Source organism: Ictalurus furcatus, chromosome 5 (genome assembly GCF_023375685.1).
Source record: "Ictalurus furcatus strain D&B chromosome 5, Billie_1.0, whole genome shotgun sequence".
In the NCBI taxonomy this organism is placed as follows: Eukaryota; Metazoa; Chordata; class Actinopteri; order Siluriformes; family Ictaluridae; genus Ictalurus; species Ictalurus furcatus.
In genome coordinates, this window is record NC_071259.1 from 6,066,424 (window position 1) to 6,086,538 (window position 20,115).

The following is a 20,115-nucleotide window of genomic DNA, read 5'->3' on the forward strand; positions in this document are numbered from 1 at the left end:
GACAGATTAGGAGATTAAGAGCAAGTTGTATTAGTGAGATATTAGAAGACGTATATCAAGACAGAATTATAAGGAAAATAAAAGCAAAGAATAGCTCTATATAATCCATATCTAAATATCATGATCAGATATTTCAAAACATGTTGCAAGTTGGTTGAGTTTGAAGCTCTGAAGTGTCCTGATTGTATTTTAAACCCTGCTTGGCTCACACACTCGACCGTTTGTGTTTCTCTGCAGGTGGATGAGGACGTGGCGTTGGACCAGGCTGTGAAGTTTTGCCAGATTCAGATGGCAACATCAGCACAAAGACAGGTAACACATGCACATTCAAATTTTCCAGGAAATATCCCACTCTGTGTGTGTGTGTGTGTGTGTGTGTGTGTGTGTGTGTGTGTGTGTGTGTGTGTGTTCGTTCCCCTGTGCAGTGCAAACCCTTGACTCTACGAGCTGAGCTGCTCCTCCTTCAATGAATTCCTTTGAGACACTTTTCCCCTAAACAGTCCTGTGTGTCCTCATAGCGAGCTGCTTTCCGTCCCTCTGTTCCAGACTAACACCCCGTCTGTAGCCACATCACTCACGTACACTCTCATCTCATCTAGTTAAAGCGATCACACATCCCTTCTTTCTGTCTATCTGCCTGTCTGTCTTTGTGTCTTTGTTTCCTTCTCTTTGTTTCCATGTCTTCTTCTTGTTCTTCACCCATCTTTCTGTCTGTCTTCATCTCTTTATCTGTCTGTCTTTCTTTGTCTGGCAATGTCTTTCTTTCTATAGTCGTTCTGCCTGTCTATGACTTTCTTTTTGTCCCTTTCTCTCTGTCTGTCTGTCAGTTGCTTTCTGTCTATTTCTTTCTCTTTCTTTCTGTTTTCTTCTCTCTGCCTGTAATTCTCTCTTTCTTTGTCTTTTTATCTGTCTGCCTTTCCAACTGTTTTTCTTTCTTCCTGTAACTCTGTCTGTCCATGTATTTATTTCTATAAGTCTTTCTGTCTGTCTTTCCTTTGCTTCAGTCTTTCTGTCTGACGTTCTTTTTGTCCCTTTCTCTCAGTCTGTCTCTTTCAATTTCTTTCTGTCTCTTTATTTCTCCTTGTTTCTGACAACTTCTCGCTTCCTGTCTTTCTTCGTCTCTTTATCTGTCTGCCTTTCCAACTGTCTTTCTTTCTGTCTGTCAGTGTCTAATGTTTGTCTGTTTCTGCCTCTGCTTGTCTTTGCTTTCTGGCTGCCCGTTCTTCTGTCCATCTTTTCCGTATACCTTTCTTGTCTGTTTTTCTGTCTCTGCATGTGTTTCTTTCTGTCTTTCCTTTGGTCTGTCTCCATCTTTCTGTCTCTTTCTTACTGTCTGTCTTTCTTTCTAACTGCATTTCTTTCTGTCTGTCTTTCCTTTGGTCTCTGTCTTTCTGTTTGCCTTTATTTCTGTCTGTCAGTATCCACCTGTCTTTCTTTATTGCTGTCGTTCCTTTGTTTTTTTTTCTTTCCCTTTTCTGTCTGCTTCTGCCTTTCTTTGTCTTTTTCCTTCTGTCTGTTCTTTCTTCCACTCTTTCTTTGTCTGTCTTCCATCTTCATCTTTCTCTCCGTATTTTCTCACCCCGCCACCCCGTACTTTAATTTCTGTCATTCGAGTTCCTTCGATATCTCTGCCCTTGTTTCTTTCTTTCATTCTCTTACTCTTTCTCTTTTCTCTGCCCTGAGTCCTGGGCATTCATTAATGCTTCATTAGCATGCAGCAGCCAGTTAAAGCAGCTCCCAGGATGTCTCTGTATCTCTCTCTTACTCAGTGCCTCACTTTAATGTCAGCCCTTATATCAGCTCTATCTCCGTCTAGAACTCTGTATAGAAAACAAACAGAAGACTTGCCTCATGCTAGCGTCGTAGCGCTCCCATGCTTCTGCTTGTTTGTCTCAGTGGAGACGCACGTACGGTCAAAGTTTCATACCATGTCCTACAAATGTCTGCATTTTGATCGTGCCTAGATTGCACCACTTCTGTTTTTATTATGAGTTCAGAGTAAAACGTTGCACATTGGTGAATGTTTGTAAACTGTTAAACAGTGCTTGGGATTGTCGTATTCAGGTAATTTCCTCTCGACTGTCACAACAGGTGCTTTTTTTGCCTTTCTTTTCTTCTGAGTGTGGAGAAGGAAGTTCAACAGGAAGTGCGGCTGTCGGTGGCAAGCGTGGGCTTGGAGGTGGTTTGACTGAAAGAGAGAGTCGTGTGGGTGTGTGCCCGTCGGAAAACGAGTTCTCATTGACAACGCAGAATATATTCTTCAGTTCATTATATATCAGTTGTTACAGAATATCCCTCACAGCTCTTTAATGCTTTGGGCTAATGATTAGAAGGTTGCAGGTTCAAATCCCAGCACCACCAAACTGTAACTTTTTAATCCTCCCCTGTATCCAGTCTTAAGCAGAAGTTAAGGAGTAAATGTAAATCACTGGAATTCCACGCCTGGTTTTTCCTGTGCAGTAGACATAATAATCGTGCCAGCTGACATCAGCAGCTTTTAAGCCTTTTTAAATCCTCATCTCCGTAATTGCTGGGGATCTAACGATTATCTCACGATCCGTCCCGTTTCTGTTAGTCGCTAGGTTTCTTTCTGTGCTGCGCCGAAAGACGAAGGACTTCTGTCTCTCTCAGGTACGGTGATTTTTGTAGTGGGAGCTGGCCTACCGAAGTCGCTCGGAGCGGAGGAGGCTTTGTTTACTGCGTTTGTCACTTTTCAGCTTAATGTGATCACGGATGTGTTGGTCTGTACTTTTAGGAGAGATTTGTGTGTGGGGGGGGGGCATATGGAGGGAAAAGGTCGTCGTTCATTAAAGAACAGATACGGCTGAGAATTCGCTACTATGTGTACAATCTGTGCCTGTGGAATCATTATTTGAGTCCAGATGTAGCTGTATATAGAGATATCAACTGAAAATAGGGTTTTATTCCTGAGACTTGACATGTTACCAAGAAACAAACCCCTCCATCCTGAAGACTTTCCTGTATCAGATAACTTCACCTCTGACTGTGCCGACACTGGAGACTCCTTCCAAAAATGCCAAATAAACAAGTCCATGTTCCTGTATGAAGTAGATACTTCCCAAAAGGTAAGATGACAGATGGATGCTTTCTGAAGGTTCAAATGAATAACAGCGAAGTAATAATTCCCAAGATACAGATAAATAATGATCGATACAGCGGTGTTGTATCTAACAGACTAAGACTTGAATCTTCTTATGTTCTTCCTGCACAAGGCGCATACTAAACACAAAAAGAACCGTTGTTGTGCAAGTTTGACGTATTACATAAATCCTCCAGCATTTTTTCCCTCATAACACATACGAACGTGTCCTACCGAGACGTTTTGTTTACACGAGACATTGAATCATATCAATTCGCCTACGTACGTGAGTATTAGTACATTACATCATTGTCGAGTTTCTGACCCGATAATGATTATGTAAGCATGAAAACACAGCCGTGATGCTTCTACCTTTACTGTCTCCATAGTAACAGGCTGGCACAGGAGATGTGTAGCATTGCTCCACATTTGTCTCTGTACCTCGAAGCGAATCGTACGCGTCTAATGCAGGGTCTCGTCTGTAAAGTTTTAGAGATTTAGCCTCGTTTTAAATCTAGGTTCCTATAAATCACTTTCTCCAGTACCTGAGTTTAACTACCAGGCCCTCTAGTGGCTGAACATGAGCACAGCTGTTGTGTTCAATTTTTGGTCTCTCTAATGCCGTGTGACTTCCTCCAAAAAAAAAAAAGTGTATATCTATAACAACAAGGCTTAACATTTTAGTTGTGACTATTAGATTAATCATTGGATTTCAACCAGTGATTAGTGTTTAAGTCGTTCCCACGCTCTTATACTGGTTTTCGCTAAAGCTCGGGCTTCTGTTCTCTAGCCAGAGCGTGAAAGTCGGACAGGGGGAGGAAAAAAGAGTGAGGAAAAAAAATCAAGTGCGTGGTCGTTTGATCAGCTATTGGCTGAGTTGGGCCCCGGTTGCCGTGGCAACGAGCGGTCCTGTTGTTGTCGGGCTTGTTTGTGGTCCTCTAAAGACACACATTCTTCCTGTTCCCCACACACACACACACACACACACACACACACACACAGCGCCTCAGGGCCCTGGTACTGATTTGTCTGCGTGATGTTTGTTGAGGCATTGTAGCGGGACTTGATGAAAGAAAAGCAAACAGGTAGGCCTCGCGGCGAAAGCTGCTGATTGGTTACTTTTAGCGAAAAGATTATCTTTGCTTCAGCGGGTTATTTTGACAACATAGGCAGTTCTGTCATCTCCTTTGAGAAGTTGTTTACTTCGACAGGCTCACTGAAATACAAGCTTCACTAGGTTACTTCTCTCTGACTGTATGTTTGATTATTTTTATTATCTATACTTGTTTATGGATTTCTCTCTACCTGTTAACCTTTATATCTTTCTTTTTTTGTAGAAGAGAATAATCTGCTCTTAAAATCCACTTTTCTTTTCCCATGGTTCTCAAACTGGGTCTTGGGGACATCCAGGTTTTTTTTGTTGTTGTTTTTTAAAAAAAAAAAAAGATTTTATTTTGTATAATATAATGACAGGAAAGATTCAGTCGTTATTGTTTTTGTAACGTACTGTGTGTTCAAGTCCTCCTGGGATGTTTGTATTTATGAGTTGGGAAATCGTAATTACGACGTCAGGTGCCTTCAATTCACTTTGGTCTGAGCAAGATGGTGGTGTACTTTCTCTTAATTAACTACAAAAAAAATGCAGCAAGGTTTTTTTTTATTATTATTATTTATTTTATTTTTTTAAACTCTACTTCTAGAATATGAAGAACAAAGAATGCGCATCTGGTGTGTGTTTTTTTTTTTTCTTCTTTTTTAATGGTTTTTTTTTTTTAATCAGTTTATGAAGCCGCTGTAAACTTTATCATTACATATTATATCGTAATTGTACAATGCTATCGTATCGTAATTAGGTTCTGAGACAAATAAAGATTCCACATATTTACCGTGAACTACAGACATTGCATCCGTTGATTCCACCATGTTTTCTTACTGACACGCCCCCAACTCAGGGCTCAAAGAAAATCCTGAGTTTCCCCACTCGTAGTTACGACTTTGTGGTGCCGTTCGTGTGCGTTCGACTCGTCAATACGACTCGAATGCACCATTTCATTCAATGGGTTTATCACTCGCATTGATGCGCTTCTTACAGGCAGTTGTTCATTTTCTAATGTAAAAGTCATTCATTTAAAAACAAGCATCCATAATGTCGATTTAAATCTAACTGCAGTTTTCTTAAAACTCTGAAAGGTGCTGTTGATGTCATCATTTATTTCTGATATTGTTAACAAAATTGTAAGAAATAACACTTGGAGCTGTGCTGTCATAGGAAAAATAATCCACAACCACGTGGTGTGATGTGGCCTGATGTGAAACGGAGTTATCGTTACCACCCTGTGGCTGATTATTTTCCAATAACAGCACGTGTTTTATTCCTCGTAAACCACAGTAAAGTGCCAGTGAGTACAATTTTTAAGTTTTTCAAAAACAACATGATGTACTTTTCATCCGTTTATAGTTACATATTTAATGTTGTGGACCGTCTGTGAAACACGATCGTTCCTGTTATCACTTACGTTATAGCAGCTATAAATGGTTTATAAAACTCTCTTAAGACTGAAATGCAGCTTGTTACTGAGAAAGCACAAAATTCTACATCTCGCGTCTGAAATACAGCTGAGATACAAAGGTTGTTATAGTGCTGACACTGGAGACTCCTTCCACGAATGCTGAATAAATATCTTCTCAGTATTTCGTTCGGTTATTTGGAGCGTCCACCGTAGAGAACAGAACGAGAGCATCGATGTAAATCTGCTGTTATAGAAAATGAATCCGCTTTCTGACCAACCAGATTTGAGAATTCAGCAGCGTAACTCATTTCCACTGTTTTGCGGACGGAAGGTTTCATCTGCAGATTTTCCGTTTTGGATTCGCTAACGATACAAATGTATGCTGTGTGAATGTCTTCACACTAAAACATGGCACAGATCCGTTTCCTCTCGTTCTCTCTGTTTTAATGAAGTGATGATGCACATCCATTTGAATTGCTTATAATGTAGTTGATTGACACATTTGATTTTCTTGTGATTTCCCAGAATTCCAGTGATGCCCCCATCACTCCTAAGTCCAATAAAGAGCACAGAGACATCTTCTTCCCTGCTTCTGTCTCCACTCCATGCCTCCACACACACTCGCAGCCTGTACCTGTCCAGGAGCATGAGACCAAGCTGAGCAAGACTCCACGGCCTCTTCACACACACTCACAGTCTCATACACCCAGCACGCCGACGCAGATGTATTGCCCGTCTCCGGGCCAGCAGGACCAATCACAGCCCCGGACGACACCCAGTCAGCCAATAGCAGGCATGGCGTTCTTACCCCACACAGGTAAAACGACACATCACTCATAATCAAGCATTAAGTATTTCTACATGTATAATAATATTGTTGTTGTTATTATTATTATTATTATTATTATTAAGTACACTGCTTAGCTCCACCCCTTTTTCTTTAGAGGATGTGGTTTTCTACTAAAAGCGTGGGTTCAACTAATGCAAGTTTTGGTCAACTATTTATGAACGCTGACTCAGTAGATGCCGAGACCAGTAGTGGGCAATGCCTCCATAATCTGCTCACAACTGATGTCATGTACTAGGGGGCGTGTGTGTGTGTGTGTGTGTTACTTCTCATCTCACATGCTTTCCCACTTTCCCTTTTACACACACACAGTGTGTGGATAGTGAATAGGTGTGCGAGAGTGAGAGGTGTCTCCCTGAGACCGACCGCAGTGTTCTGAGCTCCATGCTTAGTTGCTAGGGAAACAGAGATGGAAAGGGAGTAGGATATTTCATTAGGTGTTTGTAAGAATCCATGATACACGCTGTGTGGTGTTTTCTCTCTCTGTCTGTGTGTGTGTGTGTGTGTGTGTGTGTGTGTGTGTGCATTTTTGAGGCTTATTTGAAATGTGAATGTGACACAAACAGACAGGAACACAAATAATTACAGTTGTGGTTACCATGTGATTACAGTTAAACTGTGCTGTATGTGTCTGTGATGCTCGAGTGTCTCACAATACACAATATTTAGCAGTATTTAAAGATTTTTGGTTTCTTTACTGTCCTAGCTCAACAACAAAAATCAAGAACTTTGTGACATTCTTGGTACTTTTTCACCGTATGGTACAGCTCAACTCGACTCGCTTTTTGGGGGCTTTCCAGTGTAGATAGTACCTGGTACTTTTTTAGTACCACCTCGGTCGAGGTTCCAAGTGAGCCGAGCCGATACAAACGTGAGCCACGCGCTGAGGAAGGAGTAAGGATTCTCCCTAACGAGTGGTTCTGTATTATGCCTGAATGAATGTGTGTCATTTAATAAATACTTTGCGTACGCTAATATTCTATTAATTGAAAATGATGCATCATTTCTCTCAGTACAGATAAAATTACAATAAAGGTTTCTGTCTTAGATTTTTACGTCTCGCTTGTTACCGATTTCCAAACAGGCGTTTATCGAAGTCACTCCTGTCTCGTCTGAATCTAACTTTGTCATATCGAGCACTACGTAGGTTCTAGAGCGCCGTTATTTTACATCCTTAATAGGGTCTGTGTTCAGTGAACAGGAAAGGCGTTTGGAATACGGCCTGACCGTGTATTTGTACAGGGCTTCGATAATACAGCATTATTCCTGAGTGAAGGTGAGTGGAAGATGGCACCCACGCCTGCAGTGGAAAAGCAAGCTCAGAAAAGTAAAGCGAGCCGAGTCGAGCCGTACCGTGCAGTGGAAAAGTGGCTTCTGACTCACACCACGTCGTCACTGATTATTTTCCTATAACAGAACATCCTGTTGTGTTTTTTATTCCTTACATAATATTCACGCAGCTACTTAATATTACGATTAATATTTATACGTTTTAACGATGTCTGTGATTTACTCCAAAAAGTGTATCGCAATAGTGCTATTATGTGTAATGTCCTATTGCTCAGCCAAGGCATGAATTGATGGTATTTTCATAATAGTCCTAGAGATATGATCTCTAGTTATAGAAAACGATCTGCGATCCCATTTGTATCCCGATCTGAATAGCAGTCAGATCATAAATGTCTGTAAATAGACTCTATGGTTTCTTCATTTTTGTCAAGTAGTTTTATTTCACGCGTTTTTAAAAATTTGGACCCAGAATCTCCTTCAGTGTTTTGAACTTCCTTCCTTCCTTCCTTCCATTGTTTTCCCTCCTTTTATTTGTGTTTTTTGAGTATGATTAAAGCATCACTACTCTCACATGCTCAGGCATGTGCACCACGAGGAAGACGGAGCCACTGGCCACCTAGTGGTCATTTTATTCCAATCTGCGTTCATACTGTTGTACACTTTAAACCGTCAACTCAAAGATTATATTCTCAGATACAGCTACTTCATCAGTGACAAGAATCTTAAATGCAGGTGTTTAATATTTATTTGCTGTTTTATATAAAAGTTCTGGTTAGTTTTCAGCAGGAACAGAGGGAGACAATCTATGATTATTGAAAATGATGTATTTATTAATGACTGTGTTTGTGTGTGTGTGTGTTTGTGTGTGTAAAGACAGAGAAGCCTCTGCCCCAGAAGGTCTGGCGTATAGACAGCAGGAGTCTCATTTGTGTCAGCAGATGAAGTTGGCCACAGTTTCACAGAGTCACAACACACAGGAGTGGAGCAGTCACGAAGCCGCTACCTGCTCAACTCACACAGACACTGGTAACTTGTGTGTGTGTGTGTGTGTGTGTGTGTGTGTTAGGGGCTGTAGGCATGAATTATATTATACTTTTTGAATACTGTATAGATTCTCATATTTATTTGTTTAAAGACAAAATCCCGATTTGAACATTTTAAAATGTTCGTATTCTAAGAAATGTAAAGTGTAGGAAAAATATTAGTCACAAGAACCCATTCAGTTTTAAAACCAACAGTTCCTACGTTGTCTTTTGTACAATGCAATAATAACACAGTGCAGTGCTTCTATGCTCATCCCGTGTGTGTGTGTGGAGTGTTAGGCTGTAAACAACGTTACGAGTGTCATTTTTCCTTCCATGCAGAAAGCGCTGATCAGTCGAAGCAGGCCGATTCGAGTCGGATCCGCTCCCGGATCCCTCCCAATATGCCCAAGCTGCTCATCCCCTCCACAGCCACCAAATTCCCCCCGGAGATCACGGTCACGCCTCCGACTCCCACTCTGCTCTCACCCAAAGGCAGCATCTCAGAGGAGACCAAACAAAGGCTCAAAGTAAGTTTGCGCCTGGACTCTGACTGACTGGCAGAACAGAAACTAGAGAAAATGTTCTTCACACATCCTGCTGTATTAAAGCTGCTGAACTTGTCAAACACTCGAGTCGAGGGCATGATTTTATAGGAATATAATCAACAACCGAGTGGTGTGACGTGGCACAACGTGAAGCTGAGTTACTGTTACGAATCCAAAGTTGATTATTATCCAATAACAGCATGTCACAGAGGTGGTTTTTTTTTTTTTTTTTTTTTTTTTTTTATTTAGCCAGGAAAGTCCTATTGATGTACAACATATCTTCTTCCAGGGAGTCCTGGTCAATAAGGCAGTTTCACATTAAAAAAAACAATTTCACACATTGAATTATATACAGTACAAAATAGGAAATGGTAAAAGAGAAAAGATATCATAGAGGCCATACCAGCGACATCCATAACACATTTCACCTCAAGCCAAGAATTATGTAAAACTATAAATTATGTTTTATTCCTCTTCTAATTGTTCAAATTGGGACATTAATCCGATTTGCCAATGGTTACAAATCGTGTTGTGGAACATTCCCAAAACAAATGAGTTCCGGTCAGCAGCTGTAACTCTCCACCCACCTACACAAACCGTTGAGTCAGTGTTGTCGCATCCTGAGCTCATGCGTAATGCTCCCTGAATGAGTTTTACACAGCATTGCTGAGTGCCTGGATTCAATAACAAATAACACCGTCGCCCCGTATCCGGTTCTATATGATTAATTCAACAGGACTTCCTTTCTCACGTCATTTCCCTTTTCATCTTCTCTTTTCTAGAACGTGATTCTGGCCTCTCAGTCGGCAGCTAATGTAAAGAAGGACACTCTGGCTCAGCCGGCACTGGAAGTCCAGGAGACGTCCAGCCAGGAGTCGTCACTCGACAGCGAGACGGACGAGGAGGACGACTACATGGACATTTGAATTAGAAAGATTTCTGACTGTCTCTCTCTCTCTCTCTTTCTCTTTTCTAATCTTTCTCTCGTTTCTTAGCTCGTTTTTTTTCGTCTTGAATCGATGAAACGTTTGTGTCCATGCACTTGGTCTCTTCAGCAGTATGCACGTTCTTTAAGCAAAAGGGCTTTTTCCTCGATGCTCAATGATGTCCTCTCGCTACACATGCACTGTGTTCTTTTTTTCTTCTTTTTTTCTCTCTCACTTTTTGCCTTTTTTTTTCTTTTTTCGCAACGATGCTGCAAAGTCTGAACAACGATCTCTGACCAGCAGCTTCTAAATGCCGGTGCACGAGTCGAGTTCTGTTTGTTTCATGCACCTACATCAGCGGCTTTAACAGCAGGGGTCCTATGCACACAGTCAGTTTAATGCAAGGCATTTATAATTACAGTCACGGGGGCATTAGATCAGAAAGTGTTTCCCTTTTCCCTTTTTTTCCCCCTCTTTAAATGAAATGAGTTTACATCTGAATAAGGTGCTTAAACTCATGACATATCAACGTGGATATTTACTCCGATGCTGTCCGCATGCAAGCACTAAAACATTGCCGGAATGTTGTGCATAAATAAATATATATAGTGTGTGTGTGTAGGGTGGATCTTGTGCTACCCACAGTGAAGCTTTGCTTTGAGCATGGCTGCCTTGCTTGTGCGACGTGTCCAGTCCAACAACAGCATGTGTTTACAGTTTCCTGTAGCGCCAACCACTTTTTCAAAATGAATTTCTACACTGTTTTTCACCGATGTTTACTTTTGCCTGATGGATCAGTTTAATTATGCTTATCGTAGAGTTCATAAAGTGAGCCACTTTGGCCTCTTGGTACTCCTATTATGAAACCCCCATTTTCATAATTGGACTTTATTATTATTTGTATTTTTTATTTGGATTTTTGTCATTTAAATGTTTGTTTTTTTTTCTGATCAAAGCAGCTCTCGTAATGACTGTACTCATGTTTGTGCTACGTGGAATCGTGTTCGGTCTTCATTTGTAATTTCTTTTGTACTGAATTACGTAGCTGGGCGTGAGAGTTTTAGCACGCAGGTTTGAGTCCTGCCACCAGCATCGAGTCGGAGACTATATGTACCTTAACTAAATGTACTTATGTAATCTAATTACGCAGAGGTATCCGGTGGGTTTGCTTTAAAGCAATGCACCTTTTCATAGTCAAGTGTCCAGCATCATACCAATGTCAAGATCTTATCAATAGTGGAATATATATTTTAAAAACAAGAGCGAGACGGACCTTAGCATGATCCTGGACACGTTGCGTTGAAAGCGGGTGCATCACTCTTCAAGCTGTAGAGTATTGTGTGCATGTTTTAAAGAGTAAATGTATATTTTTTTGAAGAAAAGAAAGCACAAGATGTGTTGTGCTTTGCCTTCCCCTGCACATAACTTCTGGAGATCATGTGGACCTCCTTCCTAAACAGCCGAATGTTTGTTTTGTTTTGTTTTTTTTAAATCTTAAACAGTACTTTTTCTACAAATGGATGGATTCATTCCCTCCTGTATTTTTCTGGTTATCGAATAAAAGAAATAATAGTTTAAAAAAAGAATTTTTGCAAAATAAGGAAAAAGCTTGTCAAGAGATACAAGATGGACGTTCGACACAAACGTCGGACCTGTAAATGGCTAAAGATGTTTGTATTTTTCTCTACTTTGTAAAAGCATGGTGGTTTGTTTGTTTGTTTGTTTGGGGGGTGGGGTATGGGGGGGGGGATATGGCTCTGCTTGGGCTTGTACTGAGAATGTAACTTGGTGAAGGACGGATGGTACGAGCATTGAGCTTGCCCTCTCTCTGCTCACACTTGTTCTCCTGAGGGTTCATATTTCTCTCAGTTTTTGACTTGCTGCATTAAAAATTGTCACAAAACCAAAAATAACACTTGATGACACTTTCACCCTGCGCCGATTTCTGTCTTTTTCTTGTTTTTTTTATTTTTTTATTTTAATGTGTACTAGTAGTAACCTGTGCCTCGGGGCTTTCTGCCTGGATTTATAATACTTATCTCTGCATTTGCAATGCTTATGAGCTGTGGGTGGAAGATGTACAAAAAGATCATCACAGATCTTGAAGACGCATCGATACATGACAGGTATGACATGACATCATATAAACCTATAATTTGGTTTGCTGACAAAGTGCTACAGTAAATAGTATATGGTTTTAATGTCTGCAGAAACAAAACTGTCTTTTTTTTCCCCCCCAGAACGTGGCATATTTCTGAGTGAACAGGATATCCACGTATGGAATAATATAGAGCTAGACTTTGGATTAAACAAGTTGACATGATTACATTGGTTAAGATTATTTTGTCCTCTTCCTCTGTGTGGACGAGGGCCATTTCCAAGAATCACTATGACAGAATCAAAGAATTTAACCTGTTAATACTCAAGAATCATGTACAATATGACTAAATAACATGGAAATTAGGAATTTCAGACAGGACTTTCATTCATATGGTTGTTGGTGTAACTGTTATTTGTACCACGGTGTTATTGAAATTCTTGAATCTGATATCAACTCCTTCACAAGGTCTTAAATGATAGATGCGGCACATAATATAATCTGATAATAAACTGGTTTATAAATGTGCTGTCATTTAGCAAAGAAAAACATAATAGTTGAAATTGTGAAGGCTTCTGTAAGGAGATATTTTTCTTAACATTTATGGAAGGAGTCTCCAGTGTCAGCGTGTTTTCCACCACAGGAAACTCTCCAGAAAAGAGGACTTTGAGCTTTGTGGTTTTTCTGTAACATGACTATCTTAAATAGTTTTAGCCTTTATGTCGGTTATGGAAAACGTCGAAGTAGATTTGGAATACTAATCAAACAAATTATATAATGATCATTGTAATTGTAGTCATTTAAATAATAATTAAAAAGGAAAAATTAGGTCAGAAAGTGTGGGGACCTGCTCATGTTGTAAACTTCAAAATGTTTTTGGTTTAGCTGTTGTTTGTTTTTCTTTTTGCAGGGATATTGTGATAATTACCAAGGCGATCACTTTAAAAGCACAACCCTCTTACCTAAATTAATGATGGAAAATACATTTTTAACTTAAAAAATTTAAGTAACTCACTAGCAATAGCTAATTCTATGACAGAAACCCAACCCTGTTACTTTCAATTCCATTATTCACTTAAAAGCAAAATGCAAACATTCTCAGGAAAGTAACCTTTTAACAGTTAAATGCATGTTTTCTTAGATTAATTAAATTATTTTTAAAAGTTGTTAATGGCACCCAATTGTGGAGTCACTCTACTGAAATGGGCTACAACATGGCCTGTATATATACAGCAGCTGAGTCTAAAATAGTGAAGACGATTATGCCCGTTTCTAAGTTGTAACACTACAAAATATGTTCAAGGGGGTTAATACTTAAGCAAAGCACTGCAGCTTCTCTGAAATCTTTGTGTGCTACTTGCCAGTTTTTTCCTAATGATATTAATGGTTCCAGTGTTAAGTGTTTACTTTAAAACTTTTTGCTGCATCATCCTTCCACATATCCTTCCCCTCTATTCCTGATTCAGAAGCAGAGCTGGCTTTTTGGCATGGTGCCAGTGTGTAATCCTGGAGTTCAGCCACATGCCTACAACATTGCATTCTCTTTTTCCTTCGGTTCTCCTATCGTACACATCATGAACACTCCTGTGGCCACACCACAATCTCATTTAGCAAACACAGCTCTGTTTCTGGAATCACTCCCTGACCTTTCACTTAGTAACACCAAGCTGCCATTTTCAAAGATGCCATCATCTCTGATTAAATGTTTGTGTAAGGGCAAGAGCATGCACGCGGTTGAGTATTTATAGATTTCATACTACTACTGGGAATTTGTTCTTTGGTCTGATGCAGGGGTCTATAAAGTGATGGTTGGTTACGAGGTTTTTTGGGGGTTTTTTTGCTCTGAATGAAAAGGGGGATGCGCACTACCAGATGACACACTATGGGTGATTGATTACACCTTCCTCTAAGCTCACTCGCAAACACACCCAGAACTCTGACCTCTGAGCAGTGAGAGTCAGCAGCAGGTGGTGACACAAGTTTACATGAATAACAGGATCAGCTCGGAGTAAATGGTTGATCAAAATCCTTGGGTAAAATCTTTCTGAGGTCAGTGGCAGCCTGAGTGGTGGTTAAACTTACCTAGCTTACGACATGTTAATTTATGAATGTAGTTTATACTTCAACATCGCATCCTTCTCAATTCTTTAACTTCTCTGAAAGGGATTGAGAGAGTTCAAAAGGATTAGTGCTTAAATAGAGGCATTTAAACACCTCGTCATTCTGCTGCCAACTACAACGCTCTGTTGGCATCGTGCCTCATGTTTATCCTCTTATTTTAAACAAAACTCTCTCAGATATTATGAGCTCCCTGAAATTTATACTGTAATCGGATGGTTCATAACTGTTTTTGAAAATCAGATGAATGTAGAATGTGATTATCATTTTGGAGGCGGTTTGTGAAGACAAATGTCATATTTATCACTGATGCTCTCAAAATTTTTTTTTTTTTTTTTTTTTTTTTTTTTTTTTTTGCATTTTGAACATTTCACTGATAAATATACTGCCTTTTAAAGGAATAATTTAAAAGTGAATCTAACAATAATGTTTTAGTGTCTGAACATTTCATTATCAGAACAGGCCAGACCATAAAACCTGCTAACATATTTGTTCTTAGAAATAGTTACAGGTGTTGTAATAGTTGCCAGGTGAAAGTCTTATATTTTACTATAGTCTTACATTTTATTACAGTTTATGCACTACTGGGAATCAAATGAGGAGGGGGGAAGGAAATAAGCAATATGTCACGAAATACCCAAATCTCTGTATTTAAGGACTTTTTAACTGACTTCATTGTCCACTGTCAGATCCTAATGGGATTCTAAGTGAGTGCTATAGGACATATTACAGTGTATGCTTTGTGTGCCTAATTAGAGTGATCCAGATAAATTTAGTCTTTTCCAGTTAGTTCTACATTTTTTCCCAATAAAATAAACAAGCGTTTCTCAGACAAATTCTTCTTTGTTCATTTACACATATTTCCTGCTTAGATTTTCTCATTCTAGAGTATTGCACTTGACCCTGATATTTGTCATTTAACTTAAAATGTTAATATAGGGTGTTGGTAAATCTTTTGACTGGCAGTATATGTTATAAGAATTAAAATATTGCAGATATGACCTAAGCTACAATGCAAATTCCAGCATTTTCCTGAGAGCACTTGTATCCCAGGAGGTTTAATATGGACAGAGAGATTGGCACGTTGTAAATTCACCTTTGAGCCAATACAGTCACTAGAGTATGATTCCCATAGGTTCTAGCAGTATGTATTGTTTGATTGACTGAGGAAGTGGGAGTTGCTTAAGGCCTGATTCACAGGAGCAGCACATTGCCGTGCGGATGGCAAATCTGGCCAGGTGTTGCAGAGAACGTGGAGTGGTGCAGGCAGCAACCAGTGAGTCATAAAACATCCCGTGTTTCTAATGAAAGAAGGAGAAAAATGTAAGGTTCATAAATGATAAAGAATATACTGTACAGTATATGTAGATAATAATGCATAAGCAGTCTGTTCAATGCATCATGGCATAATGCTCACGTTCAACTGGCTAGGTTGGTCAGAAAATTATGTTTGTAGTTCAAATATTAGTATGTACCCACTTTATCAGTGTTATTTATGATCTATTTGGATAGTTAACAGGTTCAGCTTTCTAAATAGCTTAGAAAACTTTTATAAATAAGAAATCCTCTGTTAAACCTTTAAGGGTTCTCCCACAAGGACAAACCTTAAAATGCTTTAGAGTGACAGATGGAGCCTTTTTTTCAGTGGAGTAAATAAAACAATATTCTACAGTCAAGGTCTTTTCACACTTGACCCAAATACCTGAGTGTGTACCCTCAGTTTTCACACAAATTTCCTTCCAATTTGCAAAATTATCTACTAAGTACAATCACATTATTCGATGCCCAAACCAGGAAGTGGAATACTGTCACTAACGTTATAGTTCACACCCGAGTTCACTTGAAATGTTTAGGTGGACCAGATATCAGTTGCCTTAATGTACTTGCGAACAGATGTACTTAACTCTCAGAACAAAGAATTGGTTCAAAAAGATACCCAATTCCAAACACTTTAGGCCTCACTGACACACCTCGTATGTTTCCTTAGGAACAGCGTCCCTCCATTTTGGGGTACTCATGAGATGCCCATAGGAATTTACCATCACCTCAACTGTCCTAGGGTCATCATGGTAAATCTCCAACAGCTGATTAATAGAAATGATAAAAGTAAATAATAATAAAAAATAATTTTAAAAAAACACTAGATTGAGACATTTTTCAGTGGTAAATTTGCAATGGTGCTGTAACCAAACTGTGTAACTTGTACCTTGTAGAACTGATCTGGGTAGACTCTGACTGCTCCGTAGTTAAGCACCAGCTGGAGGCAGCGATATGGTTCACAGTAAGGCCGCATCTGTATCATATTTGATGTGTACTGAAGGGCTGGATTACCGCTCATGTCCACGATCTTGGGATCGGCCCCAGCATCGAGCAGAATCTGCATCAGTGTTTGGTCGCAGTTCCATGAGGCTTTGTGCAGCGCTGTTTTTTGGTTTATATCCTGGAGGTTTGGGTTGGCCCCATAGTCCAGCAGCATGCGGCACACAAGATGGTGCTGCTCGCTGTAAGTCTGCACATGGTCATCCATAGCTGAGAATGCAGCAGTGATCAAAGGGGTCTCCATATGGGCATTGAATGCATTCACATCAGCACCATGCGTAATGTAAAGGCCAACCAGCTCAGAGATACCGTGGCGTGCGGCTGTGTGTAGTGGAGTGTCTTCATCAGTGTTCTGGCTTGGCATGTTCACGTCTGCTCCTGTAGAAAAAACGACTGTGATGTGAATCAACCTACACGTTTTGGCCATTTTATTATATATACTTGGCATAAAGGTCACTTTGTGTGTACAATTCATGACTGTAGGCCATTTGTTGCTATGTACAATTTGTCAGCCCACCTTTGCTCTGTTCAAGGGTGTAAAAAGACCACTATGGGACCACCACTAACCAGGTATTACCAGAGGCCCAACCATCCAATGCACCAAATTCTAGTGTACACTAGTTATAGTCATTGTTTCAAAAATCATAAATTGTTCAGTTGAAAACTATCGACATTTAATTTAAAAACTAAAGAAAATGTAAAAACAGATCGAGGCCACTTGGGCTTACAAACCCAAAGGCAACAGCGCAATCAGCTCTATAGTTAATGCATCGGTGGTGGTGGTCTATTCTAAGTGATATCACTATTCAAATGTTTTCCATTAACTATTAAACAAATTATGCACCTTAACTTGAATCTGGACTTTTGGACATTCTGTGAGTACTGGTTATTTTCAGACCTTGGAGTATCAGCTGTCTGGCGCAGTCCACTGACTCCTGCGTGATGCAGTAATGCAGTGGGGTGTATCCACTCCGGGACATGCTGTTGACCTTAACTCCCCAGTTGAGCAGCAGAGCCACGCAGTCAGCATGAGACATTGCACAAGCCACATGCAGTGGTGTTTTCCCATTGGGCTTCCTGTTTACTGCTGCTCCCCTCTGCAGAAGCACCAAGGCACTTTCTATTGCGTTGTTCATCATGCATATATGAATGCCCATCGCCCAGGAGAACTTCGGTTTAAAGTTACATAGCCAGGAACCTGAGGTCAATAAGGCATTAAATAAAACACAGAAATATTAGGGATCACCTAACCTCAGAACACCGTAAGAGTGTTTGGTGCTAGGAATAGTTAACAGAGATGTGCTACAGTGTTTAAAATAGGGTTTTAGAGCATTTGACTACTGAGATTGATCAGAAAATGTGAAATATGTCCTTGACCCCAGTCTATTTATCAGCAGAGGAAAAATTTCAGAAGAAACTCAAATTTACAAAAATATTTCTTCTCCAGTTTTGCAGTGCATGTAGAAAACCCTAATAATTAATGAAAGCGTCTCATCATTAGTTATCATGCTGCAAAAATGCATGTTGGAATCATCACACTCAACATTTCGGGTTTTTCAGTCATCTCAGATATGTAATATCTATGAAAATGAGCAAAAGTATATAAAAAGTAATGTGTATAATGCTAATAACGATAGCTGTTGTGGGATCTATTTTAACCCACAGTCACAAGTAGTTATATATTAATTACACTCTGTAAGAGCATCAGCACTTATAATTCAATTTCGGAATGAAATTTTCTAAGTTATTAGGTGAAAAATGTACTTCCAGTGTATGATGATATCATGCAGTTTGATGGTCATAAGCTTTTGTTACTTCCACTAGTCAGGCTAGATACCTTAGTCTCTTTGGTTAAACTCAGACACAAAGGTGTACTGCCTGTCTGACTACATATGAAGTCTCAGAGTAACACCTGTACTGTTCATTTCATTTAGAAGAACTCATTATAAATTCTGGAGATTCTGCTTCCCTTAAGGTTTTTACTGCAAATATAATGAAAACATTATCATTTCCAGGTGCTTAGCGACAGTATTCTGGCATTTTTTCCATTTATTTCCACCATAAGACATTTTTCATGACCATATTGAATATTTTCTATTGCTGAAAATGTTTAGAAAATAACTATGCTCAGTCCCTGACTCAGAAAGTGAGACGCAGACTGAAAACACTGGAATAGTGTTGAGTTACAGCGCTCTGCCGCCATCTTGTGGCAGGGCTCATTCACCGCTCGTCAGTTCCACAGTAAAACGCCAGAAGTTACCTTTATTATAGGAGGCCAGGACACCGCTTTCGTCTTCCACTTCGAATATGGCGTCTATATCTAGGTTACTGGTGCGGAGGATTTCGTCCACCTCGGCGGCATCGTTGCGCTGCAGCGCGGAAAGAAACATACGCATCATGAACGCCACACGTTACTGTATACTTGTGTACCAGAGCAAAATCACCTCAGGCCTGAACGTCACAAAACAGAATCAGAATCAGATTCATTCAGATTCTGATTCTGTGTTGTGGCATTCGGACCGAATGGGATTTAATGCCAAGTAGGCTATGTTTACACACACACACACACACAAGGAAGTTGTCTTGGCGACAGGAGCTTCCAGTGCAGAAAAAACGGAATATGACACAATATTTTTTTTTTTTAAAACTGAGCAATAGAATTAAATATAATACAATAAAATACTGTAAAGACATAGCAAAAATAGACAGGATTATGGATGTACAGATATGCTATTTACAGATGGAAGTACAGAATGTACTGTGTATGTTAAATAGAGTTATGTGCAATGAAGGTGGAATGAATGTACAGAGGTATATAATATAATAAATATTTGAAAGAGTTAAATTGTCGTTGCATCATCAGTCCATCTTTTTTCAGTCCTTATCACAGGTTTAGCTGATTTCAGTTTCTAGACCAGTGACCAGATTTCAGAACTAGACCAGTGGTTTTCAAAGTGGGGGCCGCCAGGTGGCGCCCCCGGGGGGCCTCAACAATTTGGTGTGAAAAATAAATTCTCACTCTCAGACAAACACACACACACAATCAATTCCTAATGTAATGTTAAGATGTAATTATTAATAAAAAAGAGGGATATATTCAGAAGTCTGTATTGTTAATGTGTTTTAAAGACATCTTGCAAAAGGGGGGCCTCGGTCAAATGTTAATGCCATTTGGGGGGTCTTGCCCTGGAAAAGTTTGGGAACCCCTGAACTAGACAGTGGTCAGAGAGCCCCAAAGCTGTGCGTGGAAATGTCCTGTGCTCATCCCAGGATTCACAATATATGCATACTGAACATCCTTTCAACATTTATCTTTATAGTATACATCCTGATTTCT

The 20,115-nt window shown here is 39.7% G+C and overlaps 2 protein-coding genes across 3 annotated transcripts in view; one reads left to right on the forward strand and one right to left on the reverse strand.

Moving 5' to 3' along the window:
* Nucleotides 1–14,732, forward strand: part of cabin1 (calcineurin binding protein 1) — a 66,941-nt gene extending 52,209 nt beyond the window's left edge. For both annotated transcript variants that reach the window (XM_053624439.1, XM_053624440.1), the window contains exons 35-39: nt 238–312; nt 6,136–6,427; nt 8,621–8,773; nt 9,112–9,299; nt 10,100–14,732. In XM_053624439.1, the coding sequence (XP_053480414.1) occupies nt 238–312; nt 6,136–6,427; nt 8,621–8,773; nt 9,112–9,299; nt 10,100–10,243 (852 nt within the window). In that variant the 3' untranslated portion in view covers nt 10,244–14,732. The remainder of the gene's footprint in view (nt 1–237; nt 313–6,135; nt 6,428–8,620; nt 8,774–9,111; nt 9,300–10,099) is intronic.
* Nucleotides 14,733–15,010: 278 nt separating this feature from the next.
* LOC128607527 (ankyrin repeat and SOCS box protein 4-like) lies at nt 15,011–19,301 on the reverse strand. The gene is made up of 5 exons (XM_053624441.1): nt 19,039–19,301; nt 17,677–17,976; nt 16,666–17,156; nt 16,430–16,543; nt 15,011–15,760 (listed from the first exon to the last, which is right to left on the reverse strand). The coding sequence occupies exons 1-5, from the start codon at nt 19,175–19,177 to the stop codon at nt 15,575–15,577; spliced, it is 1,230 nt and encodes a 409-aa protein (XP_053480416.1). The 5' UTR covers nt 19,178–19,301; the 3' UTR covers nt 15,011–15,574.
* Nucleotides 19,302–20,115: the final 814 nt, after the last annotated feature.